The sequence below is a fragment of the Ascaphus truei genome, chromosome 3 (genome assembly GCF_040206685.1).
Source record: "Ascaphus truei isolate aAscTru1 chromosome 3, aAscTru1.hap1, whole genome shotgun sequence".
Classification (NCBI taxonomy): Eukaryota; Metazoa; Chordata; class Amphibia; order Anura; family Ascaphidae; genus Ascaphus; species Ascaphus truei.
Genome location: NC_134485.1, coordinates 318,273,342 through 318,293,572, shown reverse-complemented (window position 1 = coordinate 318,293,572; position 20,231 = coordinate 318,273,342). Strand labels below are relative to the sequence as shown.

Sequence of the window (20,231 nt, the reverse complement as noted above, 5' to 3'; positions counted from 1 at the left end):
ACATCAACTTTTATCAACACATTTATATTTCTGGGTACTTGATTGAACAGAACAAGTTGCAAAATAAATTGTGATTTATTTCCTTAATAGACAAACACACCACATCTGCAGAATACACTTAAAACAACACTCACTGGGATAAGGAAATGAAAGAAATTGTCCTTGGAACGAAAGAAAGTGTCCTTTGCTTGCCAGTGCAAGAAATGCAGCCTTGGTTTTAAAAGTCCTGTGGTTATGTGGTTGTTAACCCCTTCACTCCTGGACTGGTTGCTGCTGTACTGGAACAAAGTCTTGCATCTTTACATCATGAATTAAAATTCAAGAATCACACTGGTACATACCTGGGGAGCCACACTTATAGACTGCCCAAAGCTATCTTTAACATGTGGATCCAATCCCCTCGTGGGAACAAAAAAAACCCCACAAATAGCCAAGTGACCCACAAGTCATAAGACCGGTCAAAAGGGCTGTCCGGTGGGCAGGGCGCATGGGTCAGGTTGATGCCCATGCCACTTAGCATACCTGGGCTACACCCATTTCTTGGGGCCACTGTGTCTGGTCTCTGTCTTAAAGGGGTCACTAGCCTGACATCTGCTGTGCATCTGTATGCCAGTATTGTATACATTATGGGCCTCTGGGTCTTGTCATAATTGACACTCTTTTAGACAGGGGGACTCTAAATCTGTGGGAGCCTTTTGAGGCTCCATCATAAAAATAATTACACCCCTTTGAGGCTTGGTCATACAAATACCGAAGCTCATTCACCCATATGACAGCTGGAGGTTCAAGTAATTCCTGCTTGGACTTACAAAACAATACATCCTGCCTTACATTTAAGATCTGCTATCATGTGTTGGTTAGAGGGTATGGCAAGCAAGGCATCTTGTCTTTTACCCTCGCAGACAGGGAATGGCATGGGGAATAAAAATGGTGGGGACAGGGCAACAACAGTAATGCATGGCAAATCAGGTATTAACCCTTTAATCCCCGTCACAATGAACAATTAGAAGTGTATATAAAACAGCAACTGTTGCGATGTCCACGTTTAATCTTGTTTTTTAGATTACATGTTTTTGCAAAATAACAAAAAATAAATACCGTATTGGCCCGCATATAGTGCTATGTTTTTTTCCTAAAAATGTCTTCAGAAAACTGTTCTCGTATTATATGCGCAGCCTAACACCTTTTATTTTTCATGTAGAACACCTTCAAAACTTTAGGGTCGTATTATGTGCGAGGCCGTACTGTATTCGGGCCAATACGGTACATGATAAACTCTATAGTAGCAGAGAAAGAAATGTAAGATGTTCTCTTTGATTAAATAAAGTTCATGAATAATAGTACAGTAACATTTATATTATCAGTTAAAATGCTTTGTTGTCATTTTGTGTAGAGGGAGATTTACTTCTGTTCTGTCAGAAGATATTCTTCAGATGTCGTGGAGGTGACAAAGTATACATTACGTGTGCTAAATATGATGTTCAGTAGAATTTGAGTTTCTACGTGGGCCAACCCAATGTATTGCTTTTCCTAAATTGATGGCACAAACGAATACATAACTGTTTTATAGTGATGTACCAAGGAACAAGTGTATAAACATAATAAACCACCCATACACTATTTAATACACAGGCGAGCAATTTGATGGATAGTGTTTATTCATCTCAATGATTTAAGCTGATGGGTAATACAAAATAATAATTATTGTTATTAGATCATATTCCGCTTGTAACTCACAAAAACAGATGGTTTGCCAAGAGAAAATATGTTTAATACTTTTTGCTCTGTAAAATGCATATTTCCTCACTAGACCACCTACTAGCTAGACTCCTGCATTGGCTCATTTTTATAAAACAGGGGCTAACCGTATAAACTCACATAAGCATGTGGATGAAAATGTAATGTATACAATGCTACTGCTATTATTGGAGCAACTTTGCGTGTGTGTTTAAATATAATAGGCAATTCATCAAGACTTGGCACAACTGGGACCCATCAAAATGCCATTAAGAATAATTAATCTAATTAATCAATCTTATACCAATATTCCAGTAGCAATTAGCTCTAGAGAGCAGATCTTCTTTGTTGAGTCTGTGTTTTCATACCATGTTTTGATATAGTGTGGGGTTTTTAACATGGAGATCGCAACTCCATATCGTATGGAAATGGGAAATTAAATCAATTATCAATTGTAGTGCGAATGACTTTGGATTTGGTAACGTCTAAATAGAGTATCTCAGATTTTCACAACAAACACTTAATATTTTACAGCTTGAAAACTGCAACTATGCCGTTGACCTGGGAAAGAACAAGGCCAAGTTTTCACTTGTGGGCATCGCAGGGCAGGATCTACACGAAGGAAACCGCACTCTAACCTTAGCTTTGCTCTGGCAGCTGATGAGAAGGTATAGTGCATCAATATGTTAGAAATAGCATGTAAATGTAAGGGACTTTGGAAGGCACAAGTCTCTTAATCACCCACGGAAATGAAATAATTGGACTTGCCCTTGATGTTAGTATTTTAGAATTATTTAATCGTGCAACCAGTTAAAATGTTAACCAAAACTTTACATTTTAGGAGCTGAAGCAGTAGCTTACTTAGTGGTAATAAGACCACTCTTCAAACAGAGGACGTAGTCCTCAACACCACACAATAAATAAGGCCCTTTATCTCTGTTTTTGCATTGTAACATTTTTGCAGTAGCCACTGAAAGTATTGTATGTCTTTATTTATGTAGCGCCAATAATGTACTTAGTGCTACAGCAGTAATACACGTGACAATCATATAAATAACAAATAATACAAATAACAGATCATTGAAATAAGTGCTTCAGACATAAAAGTAACATTAGGAAAAGGAGTCTATAGTATTAGCCACGGAGCTACTCACATGCTTTGTTAAGCAAGTGTGTTTTAAGGTGGGTCTTAAAGGTGGATAGAGAGGTGCTAGTCAGATATTGAGGTGCCTGCAAAAGTCTATATACAGTGCTGCAAATGTTATCAGCAAAAAAGCATTATTACATAAGAAAAACATCTTTATTATTAGTATTATTATAAAGCAAAAACAACATGGGAGTTATGTATCAAAGTCTTCAGGTTGCAACAAAGAGGCAAAAAGTGAAGCCAACCCTCCCCCCCCCCCCCAACCTGATTTTTTAAAGCAATCAATTTTGTTTGCAGTCGAGAGACTTCGATACATAGCCCGCCAAGGCAATAGGCAGATTTATTGGGGGGAGGGTCATGTGACTGCTTAGATGTATTAATGTAATACCAGTTTAAGGGAAAGCCTTGGCAGGGTAGCATTGTCATCTAAAATGATGCATTTTAAAGTGATCATCTTTAAATAAGGATATATAGTTAGACTATAGTTTGACTAGAGGTGGACGAAGGAAGACTGCATCTTTTGCAAACTCTTCTACACAAGACAACAAACGGTGAGCTTATATGACCACACTATGATCCCATGCTTGTCAGCCGGCACTTTTACCCCTCCACCCTCCCTTCCCCTCCCATCCTCCCCTGTACACCTTATTTACTGCAACCTCTCCTAACAGACTGCACACAACCCTCCCTACCCCCCACCCCTCAACCCTATAACCAACTCCCTCTACAAACCCTGAATAGGCCCTAGCATTGCAATTCAGCAAATCATTTGGGCAAGGAAAAGACACACCTCTGCTGTTTAGTCTGCACACCCTCACTTGGCTCACAACAGCTTCATGAAACATTACCTATGATAATGAACCTGCTATGTATCTCAACTTTGTTCTTTCTTGTGGCCTCATAGAAATGTTACTCTCTATATCCATTACAATCCCCTCCCTCCTGGCCCACACTCAATATCATTATACACCCTGGATTACTCAAAAGCCTTGCACTATCTACTGAATGTTGGTGGAGAACTCTGAAAACCAGCACACCAACCACTGCTCACTCTAATGGCAAACATCACAAATGTACAACTTGCAAACAACTACTCAAATTTCTACTCATACTGTTCCTCTCTTTAGCAGGTGATATTGAACTTAATCCAAGCCCTCCCTTTTCAACTCTGTCCGATACAACTGAGAATACCCTCTTCAAATTCCAAAAAGGTCTATCTGTTGCCCATACTGTATAAATATCCGGAGCCTGCTGCCCAAACAGGATGCATTAAGGGCGTGGTGCCTTATTCATAAACCCAAAGCCATCATTCTCACAGAAACATGGCTAATCCCTAAAACCCTCAATGCAAATATCGCCATTCAAGGATACTCCATTACTAGGAAAGATAGGTCAAAGAGAGGAGGAGGAGGGGTGTTATTTTATATTGCAGACACCTTACAATTTACACTGTAGATGGTGTAATTTATAAAATGACAAAAGCTTAGAGAGGAGCATTGGCTCTGAATTGGTCACTATTTCAAACCAAGATAGAATTTACCTCCAGATTAAAGGATTTCAGGCCAATTGACACCTAGCTACTAAACTAAATCATAGGCTTGTTTCTTTTTATTAGATGTACAATAACAATGGTGCTTTTTTGTTTAAGGTACACATTGAATATCCTTGAAGACATTGGAGGAGGACAGAAGGTCAACGATGATACCATTGTCCACTGGGTGAATGAATCACTGAAAGAAGCTGGAAAGTCATCATCTATATCTGGTTTCAAGGTGAAACGTCCAAAGATAAACATTCTAATCTTGATGTTAGGGCAATGTTACATGGGGTGGCATCATGGGCAGTGCCGCCGACGGGGGAGAGCCGGGGCTGTTGTCCCGGAGGCTGCGGGGGGCCTGACCAGCCAGCGCTGACAGTTGGACCTGACCCCTTGCCGGTTACCAGGCCTCAGATTTCCTCCTGGTCGGCAGCAGGCACCTCTCTCCACTGTTGTTGTGGCCTCCCGTGCAGGCCCCGCCCCCGCACCGGAAGTTCAGCAGCTTGTAGGCACTGCACAGAAGGTGCGCGCGCAATGTGCGGCGGAGGAGGTGATGTGCGGTACAAGTATGGGGTGAAGTACAAGTGGGAATGTGAGGTACAAGGAGGAGGGGTGATGTGAGGTACAAGATACAAGGGGGGGTGAGGTACAAGGGTATATGTGTGTGTTGCATTTTGTGTGTGTGTGTTGCATTTTATGTGTGTGTTGCATTTTGTGTGTGTGGGAGTGGGGGTAATTATTGTGGGGGAGATTGAGGGAGCGAGATTGAAAGGGGGGTAATTAAATGATAGTGGATAAAGGGGGTGGAAGAAGGAGGTGGAGGGATGGGGGAGAGTGAGAGAAATACACACGGAGAGGGGAAAATAGAGGAGGTCGCTCACGAGTGTGTGATCGGCGGGGGCTCACAGGGCTGCCGACACGTGGGGGGGCCCCGGTATAAACTGTAGTCCTGAGCCCCATGAAATCTGTCAGCGGCCCTGATCATGGGGCCTTATGGTGTTACACCGACATCAGGGATTTTCTGCTTGTTTCTAGTGGAGATGGTGACCTGAGCTCCCAGTGAGCAGTTCCTGTGATCAGAATAGAAGATGGGATTTTATCTTCAGTCCCTGGCCTCAGAGGGCAGATCGGGGCCATGTGATCCCTCCATTAGTGATATGGACCGGAAGCTACAATCCCATAGGCATTCTGGCATTTAAAGGCATTACAGTATGGCGGGAAAAACCTTACTTTTAAATTGGCAGTTGGGACTTATGTGACCTTCCAATATATCAAGCACAACTGCAATGTACAGAATCTTTTTCAATGATAAAAAATATATATGTTTTATCACTTATTTATTCTGTCCATAATATCAGTATAGGGTGAGTGTTGCACTGAACATTAAAACTACCCAATGGCTGTAGGCAGTCAGGAACAGCACTGTGACACTGACAGTGTCTCAACAAAAAAGATGGAGGCACACAGGTAGAGTTGCAAAAGTTTGCTGAAGTTTACTTTGTACTCAAGCAGAAAAAGGTATAACGTTTTGGAGACACAAACCCTTTCTAAATAAATACATAAATAAATAAATAAATTTCTCAGACATTGGCCAAAAAAGTGTTCCAATGCCATCACCAATTCTATACATTACTGCTGTGGTTTTCCATGTTGTAAGAACCAATATGGAACCTGTGACAGGGTAAATAAAAGCCACCCGTTATATGCCTGGAAAACCTATGTCTAGTCTGCAGTGCAGCACTGACTAGGTTAACTTCAGCTGGGAACCTCAGGACAATTAGTTGGATCCCAGCTGCCTAATCAAGGTGTGTTAAAACCCAGGCTGTAGACACATGGATCTTGGCTGTTGATGAGAGAGGAGTAAGAAGTAAAGAGATTCCTGAAAACAAGGTCTGAGTAGCAAAGTAGTTGTATTGTGAACTGTCTGTCCCCTGCATAGAAAAAGGGTAGCTGCCTTATATATCAACTGTCTGCTAAAGAGAAACTGTTTTGTTTGGTTTGCTGAAGAAAAAGCCATTTTTGTTTTTGCTGATGGAAAGCTATTTTTGTTTTGTGTGCTGTATATCTTTTAAGGCTGAATAAAACAGCCTTGTCAAGAAACCCACGTGTGTAGTTGCATGTACCCTGCAACATATGGTGTCAAGAATTGAGAAGGTTTTTTTCAAAAGGCTCCTGCAGTTAAAGGGCCACACACACACACACAAGAATGGAAGAAATGTTGAAAGAGTTTCTGTGTGAGCAAACCAGACAGCAGGGACAGTTAATGCAGGAGCAGGCCCGGCTGCAAGCGGAGAGAGATGAAAGACTAAAAGCAGCACAGGATGAACGGATTGCCAAGCTGCTGACCCAATTCCAAGGGTCTGCCAGTGCAGAATTAGCAAGCAGACCCCCTATACTCCTGAGGAAAATGGCTCCGAACGAGGATCCAGAGGCTTTTTTACTGACTTTTGAAAGAGTTGCCGGAGCTCAGGGCTGGGCTACAGATCGCTGGGCAACTGCTTTGGCCCCGCTCCTCATAGGAGAAGCCCAGTCCTCATATCAGGGTCTCCCAGCAGATCAGGCAATGGACTACCGACAAGTAAAAGCCGCCATACTGGATCGCTTAGGTCTGACCCCAGAGACCTACCGGCAGCAGTTCCGGAACATGAAGTACATCGCTAAGATGAGACCCCGGGTCCTCGCTCAGCGATTTTTGGACTTATGTACGCGCTGGATACAACCCGAGGAGTGCACTAAGGAGGCAATTCTTGAGCAGGTGGTTTTGGAACAATTTCTACAAATAATACCCCCTTCCGCACGCTCGTGGGTAAAACGCCACACTGCTGAAACCCTAGCTTTGGCGGTCCGACTCGTGGAGAACTTCCTTGGGGCTGAGCAGCAAGCGAGCGTCCTGGACCCGACTCCACCGGCACTTGCGGACGCCCAAAGAGGGAGGTCGGATCAATGGGGAACCTATGGCCCGTCACGGAACCGCCAAGTCCAACGGAAGGAGCAGTCGTTCCAGCAAGGACGGAGTCCAAATGCTGGTCCCCGCAGAGACCCTCATCTCCTTCCGGATGTCGGCTCGTCGCAAAGTGAGAGGAACTTCCGAGGACGTCGCCCACAGGACCCACCAGATGCCTGGTCTCCAGTAACCGGTCCAGCGGAGCGCTATCCACAGCCCCCTCCTGCGAGGGAACCCTCTCCATGTTCTGCCTGCAGAGAACAAGGCCACCGGTATGTGGACTGTCCACTGATGGAGTGTTCATTCAGCAGAACCGTCGCCTCGGCTTTTACTGAGGAAAATTACAAGTCCTGGCTACTTCCAGCCCTGATTGGGGGAAAAACCATCCAGGCCCTTGTAGATTCGGGCTCTGGGAAAACTCTGGTCCTCCAGGAACTGTTACCGCCCAACGTGTGTTCTTTTGACTCCCTATGGAGCATAGAATGTATACACGACGATGTAAAACGCTATCCGACGGCCAAAATCCGGCTACAGGTAAAAGTCAGGAGGCTTACCTCAAAGTAGGAGTCGCTCCTTGGCTCCCTGCCCCCATTGTGCTCGGTCGGGACTGGCCTTTCTTTTTGGACCTAATGGCCCCAGTCTTTCACGAGGAGCCTCCTTCTAGGGCTCAGGAGAACCCTGGCAAACTGTTCCCCTTCTCTGCAGACCTTTTTCCCAGTAGACACCGGGTTCAAAAGACACGGAAGCAAAGACGCTTGGACAAACAGGACTGGTTGCAGAAATCTGGGTCTCAAGGTGACCATTCTAGTAGTCAGAGGTCACAAGTGATGGCTGGGGATGGCCAAAGGGAGGGGGATATGGGCCCTGGAGATTTACCAGACCTGTACCTCCCTGACTTTCGCCAGAAGCAAAGGGAAGACCCAGCCCTTGCTAGACAGTATGACAAGGTGGTGAAAATTGATGAACAGATTTTAGATGCACAGGGGGTGATAGTATTCCCCCATTTTGAGCTATCAAAGGATATCCTATATAGGGTGAATAGGCAGACACAAACAGGGGAGGTCACCAGACAGATATTGGTTCCCAAGGCGTTTGTTAAATCTGTGTTCACTCTAGCCCATACTGTCCCTTGGGGCGGTCACCTGGGGAGGGATAAAACATTGGACCGTATTTCATCCCGATTCTATTGGCCAGGGATGCATAGTGATATTGCTAAGCTATGTGCAGCATGTCCGGAGTGCCAGCTAACTAGTCCAAAAGGACAAAAACTAGCCCCTTTGGTTCCTCTACCCTTGGTGTCAGTTCCCTTTGAGAGGATTGGGGTAGACTTGGTAGGACCTCTAGAACCTTCTGCGAAAGGACACAAGTTTATCCTTGTAATAGTGGATTATGCAACAAGGTATCCTGAGGCGTTCCCCCTGAGAACAGCAACGGCGAAGCAAGTAGCCAACAAGTTGTTGGAACTGTTCTCACGGGTTGGACTTCCCCAGGCTATGTTGATAGACCAAGGTACAAATTTCATGGCTAAACTGATGCAGGATGTCTTAAAGTTACTAGAGGTCAAGTCTGTTCGGACATCGGTCTACCATCCACAGACTACGGATTGGTGGAAAGATTTAACCGAACTCTAAAAGGGATGCTGAGGAAATTTGTAGATTCAGAGAAGAGAGCCTGGGATGAACTTCTCCCTTTTCTGCTGTTTGCAGTGCGGGAAGTTCCCCAGGCCTCCACGGGATTCTCTCCATTTGAATTGCTCTATGGCCGCCAACCCCGGGGTATCCTAGACCTTCTAAAGGAGTCCTGGGAGGAACAGCAGTCCCCTTCTAAGAATGCCCTGCAATATGTACTAGACCTTAGGAAGCGCCTAGATGTGGTCGGCCATTTCGCCAGGGAGAATCTTAGATCAGCCCAGGACAGTCAGGAGAGACATTACAATCAGAATGCTCGCATGAGAGTGTTTCACCCAGGAGACCAGGTGATGTTATTGTTACCCAGTTGCGAGAGTATACTCCTGGCCAAATGGCAGGGCCCATTAGAAGTAGTCCGCCGTACGGGTGATGTGGATTACGAGATCGCTCAACCAGGGTCCAGGAAGGGTAAACAAATTTACCATGTGAACTTGCTGAAACCCTGGAAGATGCAGCGGTCTCTATTCATCCACCCGGTGGAGGAGGAAACGGACTTGGGTCCTCAGCCTCCACGGGAGAACATCGTGAGTGATGATAAAATCCCAATGGGTAAACAGTTGTCCTCTGAACAAAAAGGGGACTTGTTAGCAATAATTACACAATTCCAGGATGTTTTTTCTGACTTACCAGGACAAACTAACTTAATTTCCCATGCAATCGAGACAGCACCTGGGGTAAAAGTACGTTCCCGTCCTTATAGGTTGCCTGAAAGTCGTAGGGCTCTGGTAGAGAAGGAGGTACAAGAAATGTTACACTTAGGAGTGATTGAGGAATCATGCAGTGAGTGGTGTAGTCCACTAATTATGGTCCCTAAACCCGATGGGAAGGTAAGATTTTGTGTGGACCTCCAAAAGGTCAATGCGGTATCCAAGTTTGACGCATATCCGATGCCAAGGGTGGACGAATTAATTGACGCCCTTGGTAACGCGGAATATATATCCATGTTGGACTTGACAAAAGGATACTGGCAAATACCCTTAGAGGAAAAGTCCAAATGCAAAACAGCCTTTGCCACTCCCATGGGTTTATACCAGTTTGTGACAATGCCATTTGGACTGCATGGAGCCCCAGCCACATTTCAGAGACTCATGGATAAGGTACTGAGGCCCCATAGGACTTATGCCGCAGCCTACCTAGATGACATTGTCATTTATAGTAAACACTGGCGGGCCCATCTAAATAGGCTGAAAGCGGTCCTCAAATTCCTGTGAGGCAGGGCTCACAGCCAACCCTAAGAAATGTGCCTTGGGTAAAGCGGAAACCAAATATTTAGTGTATGCAGTGGGAGGTGGAAAAGTAAGGCCACTAGCCGACAAGGTAGATGCCCTGAAAGAAGTTCCGACCCCCCAAACAAAAACGCAAGTACGCTCTCTACTGGGTTTAGCAGGGTACTGCCGGCGGTTCATCCCCAACTATTCGGAAGTGGCAGCCCCTTTAACGGACCTCACAAAAAAGTGCGCCCCTACACAAGTGGTGTGGTCAAGGGATTGTCAGAGAAAATTAATAAACAAAAAATAATAATGAAGGGAACACCAAAAAGGTGTTGGTAACGCGGAATATATATCCATGTTGGACTTGACAAAAGGATACTGGCAAATACCCTTAGAGGAAAAGTCCAAATGCAAAACAGCCTTTGCCACTCCCATGGGTTTATACCAGTTTGTGACAATGCCATTTGGACTGCATGGAGCCCCAGCCACATTTCAGGGACTCATGGATAAGGTACTGAGGCCCCATAGGACTTATGCCGCAGCCTACCTAGATGACATTGTCATTTATAGTAAACACTGGCGGGCCCATCTAAATAGGCTGAAAGCGGTCCTCAAATTCCTGTGAGGCAGGGCTCACAGCCAACCCTAAGAAATGTGCCTTGGGTAAAGCGGAAACCAAATATTTAGTGTATGCAGTGGGAGGTGGAAAAGTAAGGCCACTAGCCGACAAGGTAGATGCCCTGAAAGAAGTTCCGACCCCCCAAACAAAAACGCAAGTACGCTCTCTACTGGGTTTAGCAGGGTACTGCCGGCGGTTCATCCCCAACTATTCGGAAGTGGCAGCCCCTTTAACGGACCTCACAAAAAAGTGCGCCCCTACACAAGTGGTGTGGTCAAGGGATTGTCAGAGAGCCTTTGAGGACATAAAAATGTGTCTATCAGAGGGTCCTTAGAAGCCCAGACTTCAACAGCCCTTTTATAGTGCAAACAGATGCATCAAAGATAGGGCTAGGGGCAGTGTTGTCACAACAGTTTGAGGCAGTTGAACATCCTATCCTTTTCCTGAGTAGGAAATTGTTCCCAAGGGGAAAAAAACTACTCAGTGATTGAGAAAGAGTGCCTCGCAGTAAAGTGGGCAATCGAGGCTTTGAGGCATTACCTGGCAGGAGTCCATTTTACTTTGGTGACGGATCATGCTCCACTGAAGTGGTTAAATAGCATGAAGGATTCCAATGCTAGATTGACTAGGTGGTATATGGCCCTCCAACCCATCTCATTTGAGATTCAGCATAGGCCGGGAAAAGAGAACGTAAATGCTGACTTCTTTTCTAGAGAAGGGGTGGATGGTCAGGCTTCAGCCGTGCGTAGCACCAGCCACACACTAACAGGGGAGGAATGTGACACGGTAAATAAAAGCCACCCGTTATATGCCTGGAAAACCTATGTCTAGTCTGCAGTGCAGCACTGACTAGGTTAACTTCAGCTGGGAACCTCAGGACAATTAGTTGGATCCCAGCTGCCTAATCAAGGTGTGTTAAAACCCAGGCTGTAGACACATGGATCTTGGCTGTTGATGAGAGAGGAGTAAGAAGTAAAGAGATTCCTGAAAACAAGGTCTGAGTAGCAAAGTAGTTGTATTGTGAACTGTCTGTCCCCTGCATAGAAAAAGGGTAGCTGCCTTATATATAAACTGTCTGCTAAAGAGAAACTGTTTTGTTTGGTTTGCTGAAGAAAAAGCCATTTTTGTTTTTGCTGATGGAAAGCTATTTTTGTTTTGTGTGCTGTATATCTTTTAAGGCTGAATAAAACAGCCTTGTCAAGAAACCCACGTGTGTAGTTGCATGTACCCTGCAACAGAACCCATAAAAAATGTTCACTTATTCCACTGAACCTCCACTTGATCTATCCTAGGTACCTAAACACATTATATACAGTGTATAATAAAAAGCATATTTATTATATTGCTGTTATTAACAATAAACTATAATGTCCTCTTGAGTTCGTAAAATAAAGTATAGGGCAAAAAAAGAATGGTGGTGCCTTCAACCATAAAATGTACATAATTAGTAATGACCAATTTTAGTTTTTTTTTCCATGGATCCCCTCACAAATATCCATGGTCCGCGAAACACAGGTCCAACACCACTGCCTTCCTGTTTATATGTACACAGTGTATTTAATTAATTCTATGTATTTCTGATTTCACTACATTTGATATAATGCTATCTTTTTGTATCTATAAAGGATGGTAAGATCAGCACAAGTATGCCTGTCCTGGACCTAATTGATGCAATTCAACCTGGCTCAATCAAATATGATCTCTTGAAAACAGAAGACCTAAATGATGAGGAGAAACTGAATAATGCTAAGTATGTACTGGATGTATATCTTCTCTTGTGGAGCAGAAAGTCGTGTTACTACTCGTAAAAACAACAAACCAAAAGCGAATACATGCAGGCAGGCACAGGTTGCACTTACAGAATGTCCATGCAAAGCGAGCCTTGGGACACCCGTACCCTTCTTGATTGCTGGCACTACGCCCTCCGAACAGCTGTTGGTCCTACTTGTGTAATTTTATTGCGATTCAGCTTTGAGCTTTACAAAAAGGTCGAGATTTCTCTATAAACCAACTGCAAAGCTGGTGTGTAACGATCAAGGCAACATATCTAATGAAACCAATGGTATTCGCTTTTGATAATTCGCAGGGGGGGAGGGGCGAAGAGGGGGGGGGGGTTGGGTTGCACTAGTTCTGCAGTCCAGTAACTTAAATATCTTTCATGGACCTAATATGGCTCTTATTACAGGTAATGTTTCACTCATATGTAATGTTTTGCCCATATATTTCCAGAGCAATTTTACTGCAGCAGCTAAACGATTAAAAAAGAACATAATACATATGGGGCCTAAAAATGCATTAAGTCTTACTTAAAATAAACATATCAATACATACACTAAATACTCATCTCCGCCTACTAGTTGAAAAATTGCTCTGAAACCTTTCTCAGATAAACCACTTTCTGCCAGACAGATTTAAGATTTGTCCATTTTTTCCACTTCAAATTTAATTGGATTCTTGAATCAGTTTGTGTAAATAATACTCAGCTGGTGAGACAAGGCGAAAAGGAAGAGACGGGATAGAGTGTAAACCAAATTAGCCATGAAAATATATGAATAAAACGTGCTCCAGTCATAAAAACATACAACTGTCAGAAACACATTCAGATTTTCAGGATATCCCTGTGCTGAAGCAGAGATATCCTTAAAACCTGACCTGTTGGTGGCCCTTGAGGACTGGAGTTGGCCGCACCTATGTGCATTGCATATCTCAGCAGCTCAGTATGTTTGTTTTCTTTTCTCCTAACAGATATGCCATTTCAATGGCTCGAAAAATCGGTGCAAGAGTCTATGCTCTTCCAGAGGACCTGGTGGAAGTGAAACCCAAGATGGTCATGACGGTCTTTGCATGTCTCATGGGAAGAGGACTGAAAGTTTGAAGAGTTGCATTGTCAGATTGATCTGTCAGGTCCTTCAAGTCTCCTTTCAATATCCACCACTTTGATGTTTGTCCCGACAGACATGAGAGAATTAAGGGGTAGTGTTAAGAGTAAACTACTGTAACTAAACATTATTTCAGTTTACCTGAGGGTGAAAAATACAGCTTTCTCAATGTATTTTGCATTATTGACTTATTTTGTATTTTTTTTTTTTTAAACCCGATAAATATCCCCAATTCTGCTTACAAATACCAACATAGCTACACGTCAATGTGTAACACTTTCAGTGAGTATTTTCTTCGTCTTCTTTCCCCCCACTTAAAAGGCTATTCAATACGGAACCAGTTTAAACATAACGATTTGGTTGATTTTTATTCTTTTACTTTTTGGTTTTCACTGTCGTCGTAGTTTGAACCTTACTGTACTTTACGTTGTACTGAACTGCAGCTTGGTTACATGTTGCCCTGGTAATCCTTTCCCTTACTTTGAAAGATGTATTAAAAGCGAACTAGAAAATCACATGACAAGTCACAGACCTTCAACAATAAAGTACATGTATGGAGCACGCCCTGATACAGGGTACATTTCATACCCTGATACAGGGTGCATGTCATACCCTGATACAGGGTGCATGTCATACCCTGATACAGGGTGCATGTCACTCTAATACAGGGTGCCTACCATGAGATGTTATAGTTCTCTACCACTATTCCTTCTAGTACATAGGAAGCACCCCATTGCCACAGGGCACAATCAGATCACATATCTTCATTTGATGTAAATGAATTATACTTTGTTACCTGTTGAGCGGTGTCGCCCTTCTGTTTTTTGCCCCTGCTTGGAAGATTTATTAAAAATGAAATAATGTTTCATGACCTTTATGCAAGAGGACCCAATAAAGAATTATACCTAGCTGCACAGGAGCATAATGTTTTTGTTTTCTTAATTAATTTTTGGTGTTGCAGAAATCAAATTAAATTCACAAAACAGCATACATTTTGTGCTAAGGAAATACATACAAAAGTATTCTATGCTCAGTGAGGCATATTCCTGCACATGAGGTTTGCACTTGTATCATCTATTTTATATTGTTGCTATAGTCTAATTGTAAAGGGAGAATGTACAGTATCACTGGGAGAACATGCAGACATACACTGTATTCTTTTGTCCTATCCCAATCTCCCACTTACACTTCATTTTCCTTCCGAGACCTTTCTTCTTGCATATGACTTCCTGGAAATGTCTTAGGCCTAGTTTACAGTAGGGGGCCTTATGCACTAATATCCTATTTGAATACGCGTCAACATTTTAGTGATAAAATGTAGCACAAGCCTTGATAAAATGTGCATCATATGTATGAAGGACGTTATGTGACTTCATATATGTGACACATAGGCCTACAGTCATTAAACTTAGATAAAACTGAGTTAATATGGAAAAAAAGTAATCAAGTGGTTTTACCGCAATTTTATGACCCAAGTCATCAATATTGTGGGAAAATGTTACCGGGTGTGATATATTAAGATACATCGGCAATTTTACGGACCCAATAATAAATAGTTAATTACTGCATCAAAATCAAATGGGGGAGGGTAATGTCATATTTCTACCATAGGGTTATGCATTATAAATCATTACATAACCATGTGGTAGAAAATACATTAACCCATTTGATGCCTGTGGCTATCAATGGTACACCACAGGCATCAAAAGGGTTAATATTAATAAAACTACACTACCTACCGCTCTTGAATAGCTAAGTGGCTAGTCAAGCATAAAATGTGTACTATGTAATATCTGATCCCAGTTTACATGTTGGGTTAGCTTATCTTACCTACTGTACTGTATGTATATAATGGCCCTTAAAAAAATATTTTGTCATATAATAAAGTTGAAATGTCTTTATCCAAATCTTACAAATTGATTTAGATGGAGTGGGTTAACAGGACTAGTCAGGAAATCTGCCTAAATCCATCAAAATAGGTGAGTTTGGTATTAATCATGAAAGAGGCAAGGCTCAATGGTTTCCATTGCAGTAGAAGAGGTGAGTAAAATTGACTTGTATATGTTGTATACATCATTGTAACCAGCTGCTGTACTTGTGAGAAAATCCAAGATGTCCGCCATGAAGACACGACACTGAACTGCAGCAGTATCTTGAAAACAATTTTATGCATATGTAACACATGTACCCCCACCCTCCGGGAGATACTGCTTCAGCTACAAGGTGTTATGATGCGGCGTACCTGTGAGGGTCCAGGAGAGCTGAGCTGTCTGCGATGGGATGGAGACCAGGACAAGCTTTTGGTGACATCTGATGTTCTTTCTGGTGATCAGCTCCTCCAGCTTCAGCAGGCTCTAGGAGTACCAGAGGCAGTCCCCAACAAAGCAATCATATGCACCCCTGCCCAACAGACTGGAAACTCAGACAGGGGTATGTAGAACAGATGGGGGTTTATTAAGCAGTCACTGCAGTTCTTATCCACACAGCGGATGCAGGGTTCTCAGAGAATCACAGGTCTCTGGATGGTGCTGGCTCTTCTAATGTGCAGCCTTAAGATGTTTCTGAGCCAGTCATGAGGGCCTGTCTGGCCTCTCTCTCCCACAGGGAGGAGACAGGCCACACACCTCCACTCTCTTGGAAGGATTCTTGGGAGATCACTCACTAACTTTGGAACTGCCTCCCTGAGGAACCAGGAGGGGAGGGCTCAAGATCTGTACCCTAATAGTAAAAAATCACCCTGGATAGGGGGAAAGATGGCGGTGCACAGCGTGCCAACAGGTGCCTCGTGCGTTCCGGAAGCAGGAAGTAAAACGGAAGCTTGATGGCGATTTTCGGTGCAAAATTTAATGAACAGTAATGAACAGCAACGACATGTTCATTACTCTTCACTGTCGTTGCTGTTCATTACTGTTCATTACATTTTGCACCGAAAATCGCCATCCAGCTTCCGTTTTACTTCCTGCTTCCGGAACGCACGAGGCACCTGTTGGCACGCTGTGCACCGCCATCTTTCCCCCTATCCAGGGTGATTTTTTACTTCACATATGTCGGGCTGAGAGCACGCCAGAATCAGAAGGACCGTGTGTACAAAGGCCGTGAGTACTTGTCATTGACACTGTATTGTATTTATTATTATGGTCTAGCTTTAAGGCAGGCCTGCCCAACTCGTAAAGTGAGAAGGGCCAAACTGCTCCAAGGAAAAAAAATTTGGGCCGCACGGGTTAAAGCATCATCATCATCATCATCTCTCCTCCAGCACCTCTCATCATCATCATCCTCATATCTCCCCCAGAACCCCTCACTATCAATCTTTACGATACTCCGCATCTATCTCTCATACCCCCATCTCTCCCCCTCACCCACACAATACCCACCTCCACATCAAACACACAATATCCCCCTCCACATCAAACACACAATACCCCCTTCCACATCCCCCCAGCCTATTCCATGTCAGCATCCCCCCACAAGTCAGCATCCCCCCATGTCTCTCTTCCCTCAATATGACACTCTCCCCCTCCCCTCAATATGACACTCTTTCCCCCTCCCCTCAATATGACACTCTTTCCCCCTCCCCTCAATATGACACTCTATCCCCCACCTGAAACTCACATCACACCCTCCCCCTGCAACTCACATCACTCTCACCCTCTCCCTGCATCTCACATCAGTATCTCCCCCCCCCCTGCACCTCACATCACTCTCTCCTCCCCACTGCACCTCACATCACTTCCCCCCCCTGCACCTCACATCACTTCCCCCCCACTGCCCCTCACATGTCAGCAGTCCCCCCCCTCACATGTCAGCAGCCCACCCCCCCTCACATGTCAGCAGCCCACTCCCCCCCCCCAGCCCGTTTTTCACACACCCACCAGCCCGTTTTTCACACCCACCCCCCTGGGGGCTGGGAGGAAGGGGGGAGGGAGGGGATGAATCGCCGCCATTTTTTAAAACTTTTTTTTTTAAATTTATTTAATTAACTGGCGCCCGGCCAAAGTCATCGCGAGCCGCACAGAGAGGCCAGACGGGCCGCACAGAGTGGCCAGACGGGCCGCATGCGGCCCGCGGGCCGTATGTTGTACAGGCCTGCTCTAAGGGCTGTTGGAGTTATTATTTAGATAGGGGTCAGGGTCCCTAATTCTTTTGGGTTCCCTTGACATCCCTTTTCTATGTGTTACCCACACCCCTAATTTTGAGCATTTTTTGACCTTAATACAGTTTACTCTTTATACATTTCCTGGTTCCTCCAACAACAATTGGTGCATTTGAAACGATTAATTAACCTATATAGCTACTCGATCATCTCCTAAGAGAAGCAATTTATTCCACTTTGAGCACTGGCAGAGAAGACTCTTCTCTATCTCTGTACCCTAATAGGCTACACACAGACCATGAGTCACCATCACCTCTGCTGTCACTCAGGGAGGAGCATGAGGGGGGTCAATTACCCTCAAGACTGCCTGTCACATCCTAGACTGCTAAGGACTTATGTGACAGGAGTGGAAAGAGAGGCAGGGTGGACTAACCATGTTACAAATATAAAGAAGATTTCTGGGCGCTCAAGAGGAGAGTGCTTTGTCAATTTGCCAAGAAGATTGTGGTAACATTGTATTCTCGGAAACCCCATTTTCCAAACTTTGGAATCTCCTATAAATTTAGATTCAGACTCAGAAAAACCTGCTACATTTCATCCCCAATCCCATCTAAAAGTCACGGGCACCAGAAAACGGGCTCAGAAACGGAAGTACCTGGTTGACCCCAGCTATCTCAGCATAATTACGTTGACATCATGTTTGGACAATGGGTTGAAATTGTAAATCAATATTGTACACATCCCTGCTTATTTGCTCACTATTTAAGTAAACGCCTTTGTGGAATAAAGCAAACAAAAGTGTGTGTGTGTTGTTCACTAATTATTGCTGTGCAGATGGCATGTGACTGATTGATGGGGAACACACATGCAGCCTCATTGTACAAAGCGTCACAACCTTCAGGTGGAGAAGAGATGTAGACCCATTACTTCCAGGAGAGACATCACGGTGGCTGCATTCCAAAGAACATTTGAAAAGATTTTGGTAAGGATACATCTCAGTTCATATTTTGCAGCTTTTTGTTCTGTTCTATCCAAGGCTGTATTCTTATTTGTTATTTAAATAAACATACTGTTGCAAAGCTCTTCGTGGTTATGCAAATGTCTTTATTTGAACACTGGTGGATTCATGGTTTCACCCCTTTGGCTGTAAGACAGGTCTGCAATGCATTTGCTAAGGCTTTTCGTTTGAGTTTGTATGTCAAGGCTTCCAAATTTAAAGGAGCAGTGCCACATAGCAGGTTAAAAAAAAATCATAGTTTTAACAATTTATTCATGTAATACGCTTCCTTAGAAAAATCTATTAGAAATATTAACCATGTGTTAGCTTCTTAATCGCCCAGCTTCTTATTCGTGAAAAAAAAAAGACGAGGTGTGTGCCAAGCACATGCATTCTAAGTGAAACTTCTTTGTGTTATGTCACTGAAATTGTATTTTGATGTTTTTTACTACCCCTCCACCCTCAAATACATGCCCCACCCCCAGATACTTACAGCACTACCCTCACCCCAAATACATGCAACACTACCCCCACCTCCAGATACTTACAGCACTCCCCTCACCCCAAATACATGCAACACTACTCCCCACCCCCATACAAATACATAAAACACACACTTACCTTGGGGATGGTCTCTGGCCTCTGGTGCCCTGGCTCCCCCCAGCTGCTGCTGGCTTCTCTGTCTCCCATTGTAAAAAAGAAAATGGAACGTGTGCCCAGTTTGGCACCTGTTTTGATTCACAATTTTTTTGGGGTAGGCTAAGTGCAATTAGTTTTGACATAGGAAAGCCCCTTCTCTGGATAACCACTGAGAAATAGGTGTCCCAAAATCATTTAACCCTTGAAATACTGCAGCTACTTATCCAAATTGGGTAATATAGCACCCATATTCAGTTTTGAACCTGTTTTGGCCAGGCAAAGTAAAAAATTTGTGTCACAGAGGGGAGTACCTTCTGTGGATAACCATTTAGCCCTTTAACCCTTTGAGTGTCCTAGGATGCAGCTACTACATCATGGGTTCATGTGTGCCCCATGACGCAGTAGCTACATCCCCAAAAATCCTTGTTTTCTAAACTGATGGTGGAAAGACGTGCGATGACTCCTCCCTTTCCTTTATGTCATCAGTGACGAAGCGATCATGTGACCGCTTCTCTGAAGCGGTCATCTGATCAGAGGGGCTGTGGCTGGAGGTCCGTGGCATTCTGTCCCCGTGGCCACTCTGGTACTCAAAGGGGTAAACACTACAGCTACTTATTGACGTTGTTATTAATTGGTACCTACACCACAGGAATAGTCCTAAAAAATTATTTCAGGCATCTAGGCCGCAAGCTTAAGGCAAGGACCTCCAAGGTAGTGTTTTCAGAAACTCTACCAGTGCC

General features: G+C 43.9%; 1 protein-coding gene across 4 annotated transcripts in view; it reads left to right on the top strand.

Moving 5' to 3' along the window:
* Positions 1–14,676, top strand: part of LCP1 (lymphocyte cytosolic protein 1) — a 138,028-nt gene extending 123,352 nt beyond the window's left edge. For all 4 annotated transcript variants that reach the window (XM_075591134.1, XM_075591131.1, XM_075591132.1 and 1 more), the window contains exons 13-16: positions 2,272–2,405; positions 4,533–4,656; positions 12,509–12,633; positions 13,629–14,676. In XM_075591134.1, coding sequence (XP_075447249.1) covers positions 2,272–2,405; positions 4,533–4,656; positions 12,509–12,633; positions 13,629–13,758 — 513 coding nt within the window. In that variant the 3' untranslated portion in view covers positions 13,759–14,676. The remainder of the gene's footprint in view (positions 1–2,271; positions 2,406–4,532; positions 4,657–12,508; positions 12,634–13,628) is intronic.
* Positions 14,677–20,231: the final 5,555 nt, after the last annotated feature.